The sequence below is a fragment of the Anomaloglossus baeobatrachus genome, chromosome 1 (genome assembly GCF_048569485.1).
Source record: "Anomaloglossus baeobatrachus isolate aAnoBae1 chromosome 1, aAnoBae1.hap1, whole genome shotgun sequence".
Taxonomy (NCBI): Eukaryota; Metazoa; Chordata; class Amphibia; order Anura; family Aromobatidae; genus Anomaloglossus; species Anomaloglossus baeobatrachus.
This window is the reverse complement of record NC_134353.1, coordinates 395,069,345-395,089,322: the sequence shown is the minus strand read 5'-3', so window position 1 is coordinate 395,089,322 and position 19,978 is coordinate 395,069,345. Positions and strand designations below refer to the sequence as shown.

At 45.2% G+C, this 19,978-nt stretch overlaps 1 protein-coding gene across 6 annotated transcripts in view; it reads left to right on the top strand.

The window, feature by feature from the left end:
- Positions 1-19,978, top strand: part of PIP5K1C (phosphatidylinositol-4-phosphate 5-kinase type 1 gamma) — a 171,335-nt gene that overhangs the window by 90,989 nt on the left and 60,368 nt on the right. For all 6 annotated transcript variants that reach the window (XM_075352572.1, XM_075352570.1, XM_075352569.1 and 3 more), the window contains exons 14-16: positions 1,511-1,543; positions 4,929-5,030; positions 5,186-5,282. In XM_075352572.1, the coding sequence (XP_075208687.1) occupies positions 1,511-1,543; positions 4,929-5,030; positions 5,186-5,282 (232 nt within the window). The remainder of the gene's footprint in view (positions 1-1,510; positions 1,544-4,928; positions 5,031-5,185; positions 5,283-19,978) is intronic.

The following is a 19,978-nucleotide window of genomic DNA, read 5'->3' as shown; positions in this document are numbered from 1 at the left end:
CTTCAGGTCAGGGGATTGGCTGTGCCATTCTAGCAGATTTATTTTCTTTCTCTGAAACCAATGTTGAGTTTCTTTGACTGCACGTTTAGGATCATTGTCTTGCTGAAATGTATACCCTTCTTTCATCTTCATCACCCTGGTAGAAGGCAGTAGTTTTTTTTTTTTTATTAAGAATGTCTTTGTACGGGCATGGCCCAGCGTAGTACGTGACTGGACGCAACATAAAGAGCTCCCGCCAAGAACTTGGCAACTTATGCTGCTTTTATATCAAAATACCCACCACAAAGTAAGAGGAAGATAATGTGAACACACTCAGAAAACGGGCAACTGGTTTTCGACCACAGTGACCCGTAAACAGTAGAAAGATCTTAGCGCTGAGGTGTGCACATGTGCCCAAGATGGTGCTGAAGCAGGCAAATGCTGCGTTAGCAAAATGGCTGGAGGTAGAAGCTAAACTCGAGTGGTTTGCTTGTAAGGAGAATGAGATTGACCCCTTACTGCAGGTTAATATTAACCTGGCAATGTCTGCTAGCTTGGACATACTACTAGATGAGGGGGTAGAACAGCAATTCCCAGCAGGACCTGAGTACAAGTCTCCTCAGACACCAGTCTCACGCAGCAGATGCTTAAGACACACTTGAAGACGTGTTTATGATGGTATCCTTCTATAATTCTAGTCTGACAGCTCTGACACAACAAGTGGATGATTTGAAAGAAGATACAGTTGAATTCAGAAGTTTACATACAGTATCTAAAAAGACACATCTGCATGTTTTTCTCACTATCTGACATTCGATCAGAATAAACCTTTCATGTTTTAGGTCAATTAGGAACCAAAATTATTTATATTTGCCAAATGCCGGAATAATGAGAGAGAGAATGTTTTAAGGCATTTTTATTACTTTCTGCAAAGTCAAAAGTTTCCATACACTAAGCACTGCCCTGCTTATTACTGATAGATTTCAGCTGCTGTCATGACTTCATGGCTTTTTGCACTTCTTTCTTCTTGTGTTCATTACTTCTTCCCTGTGTAATTTCTCATTATTACACATAACTAAATATATGGACATTTATGGTTTGATTTCTTTGCCTTTGTGTATTGTATGGGTTGTTACCGTCATCTGGTGAGAAATTAATGTCAATAACTCCTTTAGAAATATATTTATTTAGAAAATTGGTGACATATTCAATACTTATTTTAGTGTGTGTGTGTGTGTGTGTGTGTGTGTGTGTGTGTGTGTGTGTGTGGCTCTAAAAGTCTGTGGTGGCCTGGTTCCTAATTCCATCCACTGATTACTCAAAAAGCAGGCAGAAGCACTGAGCCCCTTCATGGGCACAGAGGAGTGTAGGGGCTCATAGACTTCTGACCATACTCTGCTCTGCATGCTTCATGGTCTTGTTCCTGCTGCACAATATGCAATTTTTACTATTGTGTTTTTTGTAAATGCATTTTCTTGCTTGACCTTGTAATGAAACGTGCATTGTATAACCGGTTTGTCTCTTTTCACAGAAGGCGTACTCAGTCATCAGGATACGATGTCAGGTAAATGCTGTCTGTATAGTATACTATATGTGGATGGATGGGAAGAGAATTTGGCCAGAAGGGAGAGAGGGCTCTGATTCATTTGGGATCCTTACACTAGATACTTGTAAGGTACATTTACACTAATTGTGAACCATCAGTGATTTATAGAATTGTGCTGGCTATCTAATGGACATTTTTCAGCAGGCAGCATCATTATTGCCAAGCTATGGGTCTCATAAGTGTAGAGAAGGTATCCGATTCTGGTAGTAGAGTCAATTGGTGACCTCCTCATCCTTCTGTGAAACCCCTTAGACAACGCAGTAGCTATTGACCACAACATAGTCAGCATGATTGCTCAGTGGCTAGTGCTGTTGCTTGGGGGCCTGTGTTCATGCTGCAAGGAGTTTGTATGTTCTCCCCGTGTTTGCGTGGATTTTCCTGGGTTCTCCAGTTTACTTGCACACTCCAAAGACTTACAGATAGGAACTTAGATTGTGAGGCACACCGTGACAGTGGACAGTGATTTTGATTCCTGATAAGTGCTGTGGCAATGAATGGCGCTATATGAATTAACCAAAATGAGATAGCAAAAACCTTAGTGAATAATATATACGACCCACTATCTATAAATTAGACTAGTATAACAAAGGTGCGATATATAAATTATCTTGGGTAATAAGTATATAGAAACTTAAGGAGAAATAAATCTCATATTACATTGTATTTTATGATAATAAAGGCAGGATCTTGCTCAATATGTACAAATACAAAGAGGACAACAGAGGAATACCTGTGTTCTCAGTATGGCCTCTGCGATATCCGGTGGGCATCAGTCAGACATCCACATTCTGCCTTGGAATGACTTGTTGTTCCCAGTGAATTTCATTAATTCTGAAAATCCCTTCATTATTATTATTATTTATATATTATATAGGGCCATTATCTTCCACAGAACTTTACAAACATTATCATCCTTTTCCCCATGGGACTCAGTCTAAATTCCCTATCAGTATGTTTTTGGAGTGTGGGAAGAAACCCACACAAACATGGTGAGAACATACAAATTCCTTGCAGATGTTGTCCTTCGTGAGATTTGAACCCAGAACCCCAGCGTAGCAAAGCAACAGTGCTAACCACTGGGCCATGCTGCCCACTTACATACCATATTAAATCTCCCAATGCGTTTACTCAAATTAGGCCCTTTTCACACATCAGTTTTTTTCCGTCATTCACAATCCGTCGAATCTTGAAAAATCGAATCCGGCGACTGATGCTGCTGGATAAGTTTTTTTCTCATCGACTTGTATTAGTGACGGATTACGAGGGATGGCCTCATGTTTCATCCGTCGTTCGACGGATCCGTCAAAAATTCTTTGTCAGTCAGATGGAGACAACGGCCAAAGTAACATTGTCTACGTCGAAAAAATGGACAGCGACCAATCCGTCACTGTCCGTCGATTGGTAGAATGAAAGCCTATGGGCGCAGGATCCTTCGTAATCCGTAAAATGACGGAATCCAGCGACTGTTTCCGTTTTTTTTAAACTGAGCATGCTCCACTTATTATTTAGCCCCCAGCTAGTCTGATCCGTCAAAAAACAGATCCGTCGCATCAGTTTAGCCACAATCTGCAACGGATCCGTTGAGAAAACAGATTGTGACTGAAGGCAAAAAACTGATGTGTGAAAGGAGCCTTAGATTAATCAAGAGTTGTAATGTGTGGACTCTGACTGTAAAAGTCCAGATTCGCGCTGTTTCAAAGATGCCCAGGTGCCGGTCCTGTGTCTGGGATTCTGGATGTTTGATCGGGATCTGGCACTTGAGAAATTAAAACAAATAAAGGAGAAATAAAGAAAATAAGAATGAAGCGATCGCTTAATACTTACAGAGGCTCTGTCGCGGCTGTACGCTGCTCTCGCGACCTCTCCACTTCCTGGGCTGCTCATCATTGCTCATGCATATGCACTGCTTTCCCCACCCACCGGCCATCCTGGTGTCTGTGATTGGTTGCAGTCAGACGCGCCCCCAGTCTGTGTGATATTGTAGGACTGCAACTAATCACAGCAGGCACTGTCTGCGGGTCAGAATCGTGGTATAAAAATAAAACAATTGGCATGGGGTCCCCCTATATTAAGATACCCTGCACAAGTAAAATATATGGCTACAGGTTGCAAACCCAAGCTCTGTGCTTGTCTAGGTTGTGTATCAAAATAAGAGGAACCGCATACGGCTTTTTTTTTTAAATTTGCACCTCCTGGTAGAAAAAAATACACATTTTATTTACGAGGAGGTATAGATTGGGTGCATGAATACGGTGTAAAAATGTCATCACCAAATTTGCATTCCTTAGCCCAAAAATGCAAAAAAACCCCTTTTGATGCCTTTTTTTTTTTGCCATGGATTTTGCCACGATTTTAGCTGCAATTTTTTGCCAGGAGGTGCACATTTGGTACTGAAATTGTCTGCACCAGATTTCCGCACCAAATTTCCACCTCCTGGCAGAAAAAAAAAATGTTTAGGATTTATGCCAGATCAGAATTTCAATTTACAGACACAGTATTGAGGTTCTGATCTGGCATAACTCCTGTCATATGAAAAGGCTTGTTAAAGGGTCACTTTTGATTGCTCCTTTCACTAGGTGGCACTGGAGTTTGTCTCCTTCCACCCCAGAGACAATTGAATAGTTCCCAGAGGAGTATTGCAGCTATAAGACTTCTCACTGGCAGACAGACTGGTTTGTCAGTCTCCGCAAGAAGAAACGTTTTTTTCCCTTAGATGACAATCTTGTGTCACTTCTGGTGCTCCAGAAGACATGTATCTCGTACATACATGCAGTCAATGTTTCGGATACAGATTACATTGTTGCAGCATTTCCAGCACATGACCCAGTTTCTAAATAGAAACAGACACTGCTCCCTCAACATGTCATTGGCAGTGATGTCTGATCAAATGGTAGGATGGAATGGACATGTGTCAGAAGGTCGGGCTTTGTGGTCGTTAAAGCAGCCAAGTTAACACTCTAGGTCTGGCTTCTGGGTGTTGTCTTTATTGGTATAAACTAACAAACCTGATGCCATGATCAGAGATCACATACCCAATCTAAATTACCTGAAAAAGGAAGCAAAGGAAAAAATGTAAAAAAAAATAAATGGGTTAGTAACTAGGAGGAGGAGAAATTTGGGGGTATACGGTTGGGTAAAAAACAATAAAGCAGTTTTGTGGTTACATGACAAGTCTTGTAGTCATTGGACATCAAGGGGATTGGTGGTTTTGGACACATGCAGCCCACCGCAGTGTGTGTGGTCTCACGTATTATGCTGTATCCATAATACTACTCCTATCGGTTGTACTCAGTTTTCCATTGAGTAGAGGAGTAGCTCTGTTTCTTATACTCTTTCTCTCTAGGACCTTTGAGGAGACACGAGTAGAAGATGTGCAGCAGGTTACAGTTGAGGTGGAGCCCAGACCATTTGAAACTGTGATTCTACCAGAAGAGGAAAAGCATGGGTAAGAAATTAACAAAATATAGGCTTTTGCTTTCACAATTACGTAAAAATGATCTTCTAGAGGACTGATTCCCTCAGAAAATAGATAATACAGTAAATACCCAAGGTAGAATTTTTCTGTTGCAGTCAATTCATTGCAGCCATTTCTTTCTACAGTGAGGCCTCAGGCTGTTCTGTGAGGCCTTGTCTCGTTGAAGAAACAGGCAGTCAGCGATCTGAAGATGACGAGGTGCCAGTGACGGATATTTATTTCGTAAGTTCTTTACAGGCTTCTGAAATATTTGTGAAGATGCAGTAATAAAGTGGCCTAATATCTAGACATTTAGGGTAGGGTCAGATGGGACAGCACTGACTGAACCACAATATGGACAAATACCACGGCAGCATAATTTACTGGTAAGTGGGCACATGATTTTACCGGAAAACTGCTGTGCAGTCAGCAAAACTGTGCACCCCTTAGTAACGATCACTCAGTGAAGCACTCGTTTTCCTCTAACCATTTACCATGCAATTTAAAATGCACGCCATTTCCTTTTTTGCTCACCTTGTGACCAGGTCGGTGCTGCCTTCTCTGCTTTGCATTTATTTGTTGTATAGTAACTTAGTTCCCAGTTAATTTGAGCCTATAATTATTTTTTCTTCTAATAACAATATATCAAATAAAATGACTGGCCAAGATGGGAAGAGAGAGCTCACCTTACCATTTGTGGTTTTTTGGGGATCCATATTCATGAGCTTGCATAGAATGCAGATTTTTTTTTCTCCTATCAAGCTCTTGACCCATCTTCATATCTGACTCATTATACACCATACAATAAACAGAATATTGTAAGGATACATAAAATATACTTGCCTCCCGCACAGATGACGTTCCAGTGATGTCCGCGTTGGGTTTGGTTTGGTTTTCCTGGCAACCAGTAACCATTATTGGGCTAGCGCTTGTCCAACATTGTGAGAGCACAGCAGTCCAAAGTGGCCGCTAATTTGACTGCAAGGTTCATGTGTCTGAACCATGTCACACGGACCTCGGCAGACCGGCCGCCAACATTGCTGGAGCAGCACTGGAGCTGGAGGTGTCTTTTTTTTCGTTTTAAAAGGAGAACTTATTCACAAAAAAATGGTCCAGATAGTTGACCCGCATTTGAGGATATCAATCTTTTTTGCATCAATGAAACCATAGGTTTTGGTGACGACAAACTCCATTCCAAGGAAAAGGGAACAACTTCCAAGTTATAGCAAGTACTGCTGTCTGCACACTTGAATCATTAAATCTCCACCCCTCACTCAGTATATGTTTAGCTGTAGTAATAGTGACCTAGATATTTAGGGTATTCAGCTCTCCGGACACGATGGTTTAATAATACTTGTATTTCCAGGAAGCGTTGAACTGAACTATTATTGTTTCTCTGACGCCTCATTGGGGGACACAGGACCATGGGTGTTATGCTGCTTATCCATAGGAGGACACTAAGTAGATGCAAAAGCATAGCTCCTCCTCTGCAGTATACACCCCCTGGCCGGGCCAGGCAAGCTCAGTTTTAGCTTAGTGTCTGTAGGAGGCACTTCCTTTCAAGGTTTGTTATTTTTTGAGGGCGACTGTTTCCTTTTGGGATCGATCTCCCACTACTATCAACGGGCGGGAACCTGAAGCGTTGCCTACACGTACCCCCTCCCGCGACGCTGGATCCTGGGCAGGACAACGGGTTCCACAGACACCGATTTTCCAAAGCCCAGGGTAGAGGCCTGTACCCTATAGCCCAATTCCTCAGCCCCTCTCCGCAGGCTCTGAGATGAAGATGGCACTGATTCCTCAGCCCCTCTCTGCAGGCTCTGAGTTGAATATGACAACGACACAGCAAGCTGGCTCTGCTATTTTCGCTGCCTGGAAAGCAGGTGAGATCCCCCTGACTGGGACTGGTTTCCCAGACAAAGGGAGAAAGGACGCTGCAGAAGGCTCTTAGGCCATTTACAGTATTTATGTGCATGGAGCAAGGATCCTGCACACATAGTGTTAACTTTCTCTGGCTTGCTGGCTCGGGGGAAGTTCTGCTGTTTGCAGAAAGTCTTGCAGATAACTTCCCGGTGGCAGGGGGGAGGACCCAGGGCTCAGTGACTCCCCCTGTGTATTATCTGCTCTGTTTATTTGCTCCAGCAAAAGCCGGCTGATAACCACTGCCGACAAGCTGTGTGCTGACTGTAGAGAGAGGGAGGAAAACTCAGAAGCTCCCTTCCCGCCGTTTTTTACTACCCACAGCAAGGGGGGGCACACTGACTCATCTTCCCGCTCTTTTAGCGCTAAGCCCCGCCCCCCGCAGCCACAATAAGCCCCGCCCCCCCAGGGAAGCGTGCGAGATCTTCTTAGAGCTTAAGCCTTCCTGAGGACAGGGTCATCGGCTGATTCTGGTGAGGTGCTTGCTATCAATTGTAACTCTGCTGAGCATTGCTCCCCCTCCTGGCATACTCCTATTAGGAACATGCAGAATTCAAAAGGCACTAAGAGGGCTAAGGCTCACATAGTCTATTATTCAGCCTGCACTGCCTGCCACGTTGAGCTACCACGTAAACACACCTCTTCTCTCTGTGAGTCCTGTGCCCCTATAGCCCCCCAAGACTCCCCTGCCACCACTGCCGCCTTACCACAAAGACACTCCTGTCTTTATCCGATGGTTCTTCCATTAAGGACCCGACAGACAGACAGGTGGAGCACCTCTCCCGCTCTGCTTTTGAGGCTGCGGGTTCCTCCCTCTCGCCCTCCTTTGCCTCTGTGTGGGTCGCAAAGGCGATCTCGGTCTGGGCAGAATCCCTTAACACTTCGCTTGAGGAATCCCAGTTCACTCAGACCTTCACAGAGGTAACAGCTCAAACTGCCGCTGCTGCGGAGTACCTCATCCAGGTCTCCATGGACGCTGCTACCTGCGCAGCGTTTGCCGCCTCAAATACCATAGCCATCCGTAGAGCTCTCTGGCTCCGACAATGGCGAGCGGACTCTGCCTCCAAGAAGTCTCTCACGGGCCTTCCCTTTTTTTCCAGACCGATTTGTTTGTCGAACGTCTTGACAAGCTCATTTCTGACGCCACGGGAGGAAAGAGTACCTCCCTCCCCCAGCTGAAGCCCAGGACGTCCTTCACCAGACGTCCACAGTCCTCGTTCCGCTCCTTTCGGAACTCATTTGGTTGGTCGACATCCCGTGCTGTCCCCGCCACCAGCCGCGGACTACGCAGGGACCGACCTTCTCAGCCCTCCCCGAAACCCACTTAGTCATGGCAGCCTAGACCGAAACAGTCCAGGACTAGGGAGACTCGGCCACGACGTTTTTCCCCCTCATGACTCCTTCGACGCCCCGGAAGACGCACTCATTGTAGAAGGTCGACTGCGGCTCTTTCAACACATCTGGGCTGCTGCCTCAGACGACAAATGGGTGCGAGACCTTGTGTCTTCCGGTTACCACATAGAATTTCGGACCCGACCCCCGAGTCGGTTCTTTCTCTCAAACCCCCCAAAGACTCGAAAACGACGCAAAGCTTTTTTCTCAGCAATCCACTCGCTCCAAACAGCAGGAGTGATAATACCTGTCCCAGACGACGAGAAGTTCGGTTTTTTTTTTTATTCCAACCTCTTTGTGGTCCCCAAAAAGGATGGGTCAGTTCGACCCATCCTGGACCTCAAACACCTAAACAAACATGTGCACGTACGGAGATTCAGAATGGAGTCCCTAAGGTCCATTATTGCATCCATGGTCGAAGGGGAATTCCTCACCTCCATAGACATCAAGGACGCGTACCTGCACATACCCATCGCCCCAGATCACCAAAAGTTCCTACGCTTCGCAATTCAGGACTCACACTTTCAATTCGTAGCTCTACCCTTCGGCCTTGCCACCGCACCAAGGGTCTTCACCAACTGCAGCTAGCCCTTCTAGCGGCCTGGGACAAGAGCCCCTTCTCCCTGGACAGACATCTTCACCTGACGCCTTCAGTCAGGTACCACTCCGCTGGTGGCTTCGGTCCTCATCCCTATCGAAGGGGAGATCTTTTCTCCCAGTGAACTGGCTGGTCCTGACCACGGACGCCAGCCTCCTAGGCTGGGGAGCAGTGTTCCTGCACCACACTGCTCAAGGACGTCGGACGCCCCAGGAGTCTTTCCTCCCCATCAACATCCTGGAACTCCACGCGATCTTCCTCGCGCTCAGAGCGTTCAGCCCTCTGCTAGCGGGTCGTCAGATTCGAGTCCAATCGGACAATGCGACAGCTGTAGCCTATATCAATAGGCAGGGGGGCACCCGCAGCAAAGCGGCTTATCTTGAGGCCCACAAGATCCTCAGCTGGGCCGAATCGACGGGATCAGTGATATCAGCGGTACACATACCGGGGGTAGAGAACTGGGCAGCAGACTTTCTTAGTCGCCAAGGCCTGACTGCCGGAGGATGGTCCCTCCACCCAGATGTGTTTCTACACATCTGCACTTGCTGGGGCACACCAGACGTGGACCTAATGGCCTCAAGGTTGAATGCAAAGGTACCCGCGTTCATAGACAGGTCACGCGACCCGCAGTCCATCGGCGCGGATGCTCTAGTCTGCTCCTGGCACCACTTCCGCCTGCCTTACATATTTCCACCTCTACCCCTGCTGCCGCGGGTAATCAGGAAGATCAAGGCAGAGGGAGTCCCGGTGATACTGATAGCACCGGACTGGCCCAGGCGCGCCTGGTACGCCGAATTAGTACAAATGCTCACAGATGCACCGTGGCACCTTCCAGACATCCCAGACTTGCTGACCCAATGGCCCATTTCCCATCAGAACTCCAGAGCCCTGAAGCTGACGGCATGGCCATTGAGACCTGGATATTAACAAGAGCGGGATTCTCCCCCGCGGTTATTGCCACCATGATCAGCGCTCGAAAGCCTGCTTCAGCCCGCATTTACCACCATACGTGGAAAATCTTCCTTTCATGGTGCAGGGAAACTAACGTCCAGCCTATGCCTCTGGCCATCCCCAGAATTCTCGATTTTCTACAGTCTGGCTTGCAAGCGGGGTTGGCTCTCAGTTCCCTTAAAGGGCAGGTCTCAGCGCTCTCAATCTTCTGCCAATGCCGCCTGGCTCAAAAACCGCAAGTCAAGACCTTCCTCCAGGGCGTTTCCCATCTAGTTCCCCCGTACAAACGGCCGCTGGAACCATGGGACCTCAACCTCGTTCTGGACGGTCTCCAGAGGTCTCCCTTTGAACCTCTCAAGGAATCCTCCCTTGCTCTTCTGTCCTGGAAGGTAACATTCTTAGTGGCAATTACGTCCATCAGACGGGTTTCGGAGCTGGCAGCACTCTTGCCGCGAGCCTTTTCTGATCTTTCACCAGGACAAGGTGGTTCTGCGCCCTCTCCCGGATTTCCTTCCAAAGGTTCTTGCCCCGTTTCATTTGAACGAGGACATTGTCCTGCCTTCCTTTTGTCCACACCCAGTTCATAGGGTGGAAAGGTCTCTGCATTCGTTAGACCTCGTCAGAGCTCTCAGATACTACATATCCAGGACAGCCCCCTTTAGGAAAACGGACTCTTTGTTCGTCATTCCTGAGGGGCCTAAGAAGGGACAGGCAGCTTCAAAGGCGACGTTGGCTCGCTGGATTCGCTCTGCGATCCAGGAAGTCTACCGCTTGAAACTCAAGCCCATTCCTAGTGGGCTGCGGGCTCATTCCACGCGAGCAGTTGGCGCTTCGTGGGCCATTCAGCATCAGGCTTCAGTGGAACAGGTGTGTAAGGCTGCGACATGGTCTAGCCTACATACATTTTCAAAGCATTACAGAGTCCATACCCAGGCTTCAGCTAAGGCAAAACTGGGTAGGAAAATTCTGCAAACGGCAGTAGAGCACCTCTCTCAGTAGGCGCTCCAGGCTGTCCGGAACTGGTTCCTAGTCTTTGGGTTGTGTTGTCTTCTTTTATGTTTCCCACCCATGGACTGCTTTCGGACGTCCCATGGTCCTGTGTCCCCCAATGAGGCGTCAGAGAAAAACGGATTTTTGTGTACTCACCGTAAAATCGTTTTCTCTTAGCCATCATTGGGGGACACAGCACCCACCCTGTTGCCCTGTTGGGCCTTGGTTCTCTCAGTACCTTATTTGGTTATGACTCTCTCTTTTTTTTTTTTCTCATGTTCCTCTCTTGAGAAGTTTTTACTGTTTTTTTTTCTCCTACTGCTTGTGTACTAAAACTGAGCTTGCCTGGCCCGGCCAGGGGGTGTATACTGCAGAGGAGGAGCTATGCTTTTGCATCTACTTAGTGTCCTCCTATGGATAGGCAGCATAACACCCATGGTCCTGTGTCCCCCAATGATGGCTAAGAGAAAACGATTTTACGGTGAGTACACAAAAATCCGTTTTTTTAGAGCTGTTGAGTTGCTCCGCTGAAATTGTGTAAATAAATTGGGCTTTGTCATCCCCTTGTCTGTCTTTGCTCACTTGGTTAACACGTAACACCCAATTATAGATTTATTTATAGATAAGGGGGAATAACAAGAACGGCACAATGCAGAGTTCTTAAAAATAAATAAATCTATGTGAAATACAAGTATTTATTAAAATGGACATTACGAGAGCTAAGCGGTTTTCTCTCGGGAAACCTTTCACAAGGTAGCTCTGCTCCATGCCCTTAACCTGCAGAACATGCTTTTCATATCTATGAAAGAAATGTCCTTCAGCAACTGTCAGTAACCTTTCACCCCTAATAATTGAAAACTTTGGCTTGGCTTCCTGCTTGCTACCCCTTTTTCACTGCAAGACTGCCAACAACCTATTGTGTATGGGACAGTTTGAGAGTCCGATGTTCACCTGTCCAGTCCTGGGTTCTCAGATAAAAGAAATGGCCCCAGTGCACTTTTTAAAGGGAGTTTGTCAGGTCCCCAGTGCACCCAGAACCACTAGCAGTTCTGGGTGCAGATCTAGAATCCCTCCCTAACAATACCAGCATATAATAGCATACATTAAGTATTTCTAAAGATCATTTATGAGATGCAAATGAGGGCTGTGACTAGTAATAAGGGCATATCTCCTTGGCTATGTGGACCACTTATCCATGTTATCCCGCTCCTGTGGGTGTGAAACAAATCACAGAAAAAACGATCAAAGGGGAGTAACCCGAAAATATAATCACAGAAAAAATACTCCTAAAAATGTTTTCGTTAAACTTTTATTAAATATCAATATATTGAAACATAAAGTGAGGGGGTAGTGTTCAGAAAAATATAAAATACCCTAAGGGCGGCTTTGCACACTACGACATCGCAGGTGCGATGTCGGTGGGGTCAAATCGAAAGTGACGCACATCCGGCGTCACTTGCGATGTCGTAGTGTGTAAATCCTAGATGATACGATGAACGAGCGCAAAAGCGTCGTTATCGTATCATCGCTGCAGCCTCCGACATTTCCATAATGCCGGTGCAGCGACAGGTGCGATGTTGTTCCTCGCTCCTGCGGCAGCACACATCGCTGTGTATGAAGCCGCAGGAGCGAGGAACTCCAACTTACCTGCCGCCGGCTGCAATGAGAAGGATGGAGGTGGGCGGGATGTTTACATCCTGCTCATCTCCGCCCCTCCGCTTCAATTGGCCGCCTGCCGTGTGACGTCACTGTGACGCCGCACGACCCGCCCCCTAAGGAAGGAGGCGGGTCGCCAGCCAGAGCGACGTCGCACGGCAGGTATGTGCGTGTAAAGCTGCCGTAGCGATAATAATCGCTACGGCAGCTTTCACTAGATATCGAACGTGCGACGGGGGCGGGACTATCGCTGCAGCATCGGTAACACATTGTTACCGATGTTGCAACGTGCAAAGCCCGCCTAAGCGTCTAAAGTACAATATAAAATACAGTCTAGTGGACCAGCCAGCGGTATATCCCAGCAAATGGTGGGAAAGGCTTATATCGCTCCACCAGTCAACTTTACAAATGATGATACATCAATTTTTTAACATTCATTGCAGAAACATTTTTAATATACAATTATTATCATCCAGATCCAATAATTAACCATGCATTGAAAAAGAGACTTACATAAAATGTAAATTTTTAGATAGATTTGGCATATATCTCTCAAATACAGAAACTTGAACTATATACTATATGTATTATTGGTAGGACAGTGTAAGAAGATATAATTATAGAGTACTGTAGTGGGATAAAACAAACATACAGTATTCTTTTTATGTCAAAAAAGCATAAACAAGTTAGCCAATGGGTAATATTTCTTGGGGCTAACTTGTTTATGCTTTTTTTGACATAAAAAGAATACTGTATGTTTGTTTTATGGCACTACAGTACTCTATAATTATATCTTCTTACACTGTCCTATCAATAATACATATAGTATATAGTTCAAGTTTCTGTATTTGAGAGATATATGCCAAATCTATCTAAAAATTTACATTTTATGTAAGTCTCTTTTTCAATGCATGGTTAATTATTGGATCTGGATGATAATAATTGTATATTAAAAATGTTTCTGCAATGAATGTTAAAAAATTGATGTATCATCATTTGTAAAATTGACTGGTGGAGCGATATAAGCCTTTCCCACCATTTGCTGGGATATACCGCTGGCTGGTCCACTAGACTGTATTTTATATTGTACTTTAGACCCTTAGGGTATTTTATATTTTTCTGAACACCCCCCCCTCACTTTATGTTTCAATATATTGATATTTAATAAACGTTTAACGAAAAAAATGTTAGCAGTATTTTTTCTGTGATTATACTCCTGTGGGCGTGATAACTTGCTTTACAACAGCTAGCAGCATGATAGTGCGATACAAAGTCACACATGCGTACGGCTTTGTACCCGTCAGCTTCTTTGACACCAGGTCTACGCGTTCCAGCTTCAAAGAGGCTCACTGCCCAAGATTTTAAGTCGCCCGCACTTCCAGGTATGCCAGGTGTATGCACCCTGGCTTCAAAGAAGCTCACTACCCATGAGGTGAAGTCATCCAGTCATGAACACTACTCCTCTCTGAAGGACACATACAGCCAGCTTCTGAGTAGTGCACATGACCGGAAGTGTGGGCGACTTCCTATCATGGGCAGTGAGCCTTTTTAAAGCCGGAATGCATAGATCCGGCCTAAAAAAAACTGAAGGCTGATTGGTACAATGCCGCGTTCATGACGCTGGCTGTTAAATAGGCATGTTATGACGCCAACAGAAGCAGGATAACATGCTAAGTGGGCCATCTAGCCAGGAAACTAACACCCTTGCGACTAGTCACAGCCCTCATTAGCATCTCAAAATGTTCTTTACAAAAAAAATTTCCAAAGCTCTTTTTATGTGTGCTGCTATATGCTGGGACTGTAAGAGATGGATTCTAGATATGCACCCAGAACTCCTGATGGTTCTGGATGCACAGGGGACCCGACAGGTTGCCTTTACAGCTTTTTCAACTGAAATAAATGTATTACCAGCTTAGGCCGGTTTCACACATCCGGCTTTTTGCCTCTCCCGTACAGTTAATACAGTACAATGACAGAGCAACAAGCGCCGGTCACATGCTGTCATGTGACTGGCGCATGTGACCCGGAAGTTACAGCGCTGTCATTGTACTGTATTATCTGTACGGGAGAGCGCCGGATCCGGTAAAACGGCAAAAAGCCGGATGTGTGAAACCGGCCTTAAGGGGAATCTGTCAGCAGGTTTTTGCCTTGTAGCTGAGAACAAGATGCTGTAAGAGTTAAAAAAACCAAACTGTGCTTCTCTAATCAGTGTGTGCGCAATTGTTTACGAAATCTAAAGGGTTTATTAGGCCCTGTGCGCACTTACCGTTTTTTCCCGCGGATTTCCTGCGGTTTTGCTGCATGTTTCGCTGCAGAAAATGTTCATAACATCTCTGCAGTGATTCACCAGCAAAACCTGTGGAAAAAAAAAAATGCTGTGCGCACTATGCGGAATTTGACAGCTGCATGTTTTGCTGCAGGATTCCCGCAGAAAAAACAATTGCATGTCACTTCTTTTCCGCACGTCGCTGTGGGATTTCACTCCATTGACTGCCATGTAATCGTGAAATCCCGCAGGCAGCAAATTCTGTGCGGTTCATTGCGTTTTCCTGCGTTATTCCCTCCGGTATTTCGCGGTTTACCTGCGGTAATGTACATCGCTGCCTGCGGTTTGCAGGGAAGTGATGTCATTATGCCAGGAAGAGGAAGCGGAACAGAGTAAACACACACACATCACAGACTCAGACAGATCACACTCACACAGAGACATAGAACACACACATCGCACTCACACACAGACACAGACATATAGAATGGACATATATATAAAAAAAAAAACACGTGGGCTCCCCCGTATTTTTACCTTCCAGCCGAGGTAAGCACACAGCGGCGGCCCGGTATTCTCAGGCTGGGGAGAGCGAGGGGCAGGGTTAATGTCCCCCACCTCCTTCCCCCCTCCCGCAGCCGAGAATATCAGCCGCAGCTGCCCCGTGACTGTTGCATGCATTATGCGACAGTCCCAGAGTGTCCCGGGCTCTTCTTGTTGCCGTGATGCGGTGGCAATCAAGGTAATGTAAGGAGTTAATGGCGGCGGATCGCCGCCACTAAGTCCAGGCTTGATCATGGCAGCGTCTATGAGACAGCTGACATGATCAACCCGTAAGTAAAGTGAAAAAACACCCACCGAAAAATCCTTTATTTTAAATAAAACACAAAAAAGCTCTTGGTTCACCATTTTAGTAACCCCCCCCGAAACACACAGATCCGGCGTAATCCACTTCCTGCGATGCTTGCATCCAGCCGTGACTGACAGCGCTGAATGCAGCCTCGCAACGAGCCTGCAGAGGTAACCACAGGGCATTTCCCACGGCCGGTAATGTGAACACACTGCCGACTGTGAGAAATGCAGCGTGTGCTCACAGGGACTCTATCTATCCCTCTATCTATCCCTCTATCTATCTATCTATCTATCTATCTATCTATCTATCCCTCTATCTATCCCTCTATCTATCCCTCTATCTATCCCTCTATCTATCCCTCTATCTATCCCTCTATCTATCCCTCTATCTATCCCTCTATCTATCCCTCTATCTATCCCTCTATCTATCCCTCTATCTATCCCTCTATCTATCCCTCTATCTATCCCTCTATCTATCCCTCTATCTATCCCTCTATCTATCCCTCTATCTATCCCTCTATCTATCCCTCTATCTATCCCTCTATCTATCCCTCTATCTATCCCTCTATCTATCCCTCTATCTGTCTATTTCTCTATCTCAGAATTAAATGACTTTTTTTTTTTTCTTCAATGTGCTTTATTGCATTGAATGCAATAAAGCACATGTACCAACCCGCACGCGGCAAAACCGCGAACAATACCGCAGTAAAACCGCAGCAAACCGCATGCGGGTTTCGGGTGCGGTTTGCCGCGGTTTTTTACCGCGGGTGCGGTAATCTTTCAACGCCTGCGGAATTTTCTTGAGAAAATTCCATTTTCCAGTGCGCACAAAGCCTTACCCTGTAATTACCATTACAGGACTAGAAACTCACATGCATGTCCTACATGCTCTCTCTGATTGATACCTCACAGTCAATGCACAATCTCTATTGAGAGCCTGGTATAGGCAGAGGCAGCTATCTCAGCTCTGCTGTGTTTCTGGATCTAAAGTCTTTGACTGTTTTAGAACAGCTTCAGACAGTAATCTATGATACACCCTTTGATATAGAATCTCTTTGCCTACATTATGTTGCTGTCAGATGAGGTAGCAAAAACCTGCTGACATATTCCCTTTAAGGGTTTGTCTTATTTGACATTCATCTGCCCTGTTACCCGGTATTAGTCAAACTTGTTCGCTGAAAAGTGCAGCTCTCATTCTGGTAGAGGAAATCTGTCAGTATGATCAATCCTCATAAGCCATAGAGTTGGGCACACAGGTAATAGAAAGCGGAGTTAACGGATATCTGCGATCCAATATTCTCTTATGGAAATGGGTTGTTCCAGGCTATGGACCGAACTCTTATCTGCATGATATTCTTCCTCCAGAGCTTATTATAAATAGAAGGGGGCTTTACCAGTGTAATATTTAAAGGGAACCTGTCAGGTGCAATATTCAGCCAGGACCATGAGCAGTTCTGAGTTCATATTCCTAATCCCTGCCTAATCGTCCCTGTATCTAGTAGCATAGATAAAGGGATCTTTAAAAAAGTATTTCTGAAGATCCTTCATTATATGCTAATGAGGCCAGAGACTAATCGCAAGGGCGTTGGTTCCTTTGGCTAGTCGACCCAGTTAGCATGTAAGCACGCCCCTGTAGGCATGCTAACATGCTAATGAATGCACAGCGTCAGATGCATGGTTGCGCTCACCTCTGCTGCCACCTAACCTGAGACTGGATTTCGGCTCAGTGCGCATGATGCAAAGACTTCCGGTGATGCACACTATGAAGTCGGGTGTAAGAGTCCCGGCTTTAATCTGGTGTAGTGTGCATGATCGGAAGTATTGGGGACCTCTGATCATGCGCACTGACCCTATGCCCAGTGTTCTGAGGCAGTGCAACAGACACAGGTACGCGCATCACCGCTGATGATGATGCTGGCAGTGGGCATTGAGTAGCATTTTAGTTCGCCCCTCTGGGCGTGCTAACATGCTAAGAGGGCATAATGAGTGCAGGAACTAATGCCCTTGCGATTAGTCCCTGCGCTCATTAGCATATCTTAAAGGATCTTTAGAAATACTTTTTCTAAAGATCTCTTTATCTATGCTACTAGATACAGCGAAAGTTAGGCAGGGATTAGCAATATGCACCGAGAACTGCTTATCCTTGTGGGTGCCTATTGCACATGACAGGTTCATTTTAATGGGTGCTCTTTGCTCTCCTGATCTCACTGCAGAGCGGTGTGTGATTAAAACTGACACATCTGAAGGTTCCTCTTCGCTTAAGCTTCCATCTCACAGGCAGGCAGGAGTGCAGTATTTTTGCAATACATCAAAGCTGCCAGAGCTGCAACTGCTAAAGTGTTTGAGACAAAGTTCATGTCTACTGTTGTAGAAAAGCACGGCACTTCTAGATGTGGGTGCGCAGGTAAGGTCTAAACCTATAATTGCAGAAAAATGTAACAAGGCACTCCAATAAGGTGAATTAGAGATTTATTTAAATACAGCAGAAATCCAGTTTGTGAATGAATACGTTTCGGTCTGACAATATGACCTTCATCAGTTCACAGGCTGCTGTGAAAGAACTGCCTGGAAAGGTGGTGTGGGTGCAGACAAGCGATAGCAACTACTACTGTACAGTATAATAGTGCCATTTACAATAACAGTGGATACCACTTGTCAACGTCCGCACAACCTTTCCAAGCGGTTCTTTCACAGCAGCATGTAACTGTCAAAATGTCAGACCAATATATGTCTTCACAAACTGGATTGCTGGTGTATTTAAATCAGTCTCTACTAATTCACCTTACTAGAGTGCCTTGTTAAAATTTTCTGGAATTACTGTTCTGTGTTGGTCTCATGTCTCATTTTGGTACCTCTCCCTTTCATTTAAAATAAGCTATGGAGGCAGATTCTCCCTGCAGATCAGTGTCCGGACCCATAGCATGTTACAGGTCATTTTACATACACTATCTAAAAAGACACATCTTCATGTTTTTCTCACTATCTGACATGAAGTCAGAATAAACCTTTCCCGTTTTAGGTCAATTAGAAACCAAAATTATTTATATTTGCCAAATGCCAGAATAATGAGAGAGAGTATGTTTTAAGGTATTTTTTATTACTTTCTGCAAGGGCAACAGTTTACATACATTTCATTAGTATTTGGTGCCATTGCCCTTAATCTGTATGACTTGGGTCAAACATTTTGGATATCCTTCCACAAGCTTCTCACAATAGTTGGTAGGAGTTTGGGTCCATTTCTCATGACAGCCATAATTGTAGGTCCCCTTGCTCGCACCTGCCTTTTTCAGCTTTGCCCATAAATTTTCAATAGGATTGACATCAGGGTTGTGTGATGGCCACTCCAAATTATTGACTTTGTTATTCTTAAGCCACTTTGTAACCAGTTTGGCAGTATGCTTCTGGTCCCTGCCCATTTGGACGACACATTTTTGCCCAAGCTTTTAAGTTCCTGGCTGATGTCTTGAGATGTTGCTTCACTATTGCTACATAATCTTCTTTCCTCGTCATGCCATTTATTTTGTGATGTGCACCATTCCGTAATGCAGCAAAACAACCCCACAACATCATGCTGCCACCCCCATGTTTCACAGTTGGGATGGTGTTCTTGGGCTTTGAAGCTTCTCCTTTTTTCCTTCAAATGATGGTCATTATGGCTAAACAGTTCCATTTTAGTATCGGGAAACCACAGGACATGTCTCCAGAAATTAAGGTCTTTGTTCCGGTGGGCATTTGCAAACATTTATCTGGCTTTGTTCTTTTTGTAATAATGGCTTCTTCCTGGCAGAGTGGCCTTTCAGACCATATTGATACAGTATGTGTTTCACTGTGGATAATGACACAATCTTACCAGTTTCTGCCAGCATCTTCACAAGGTCTTTTGCTTTTATTCTTGGGTTGAATGCAAATATCTGACCAAAGCACGTTCATCTCTGGTACACAGAGCCCGTCACCTTCCTAAGCGGTATGGTGGTTGGACATTCCCATCTTGTGTGTACTTGTATATTATTGTTTGTACAGATGAATGAGGCACCTTCAGGTATCTGGAAATTGCACCCAAGGATGAACCAGACTTGTGCAAGTCCACGATTCCTGAGATCTTGGCTGATTTATTTGGACTTTCCCATGATGCTACACAAAGAATCAGTGTGTTTCAAGTATACATTAAAATACATCCACAGATGTGTTTATTATTAGCTCAGATGGGCTGTCTTAAATTGTTTAAAGGCATTGTACTCTTGGTGTATGTAAACTTTTGACTTTGCTGAAAGTAATAAAAATGTCTTAACACATTCTCTCTCTCATTATTCTGGC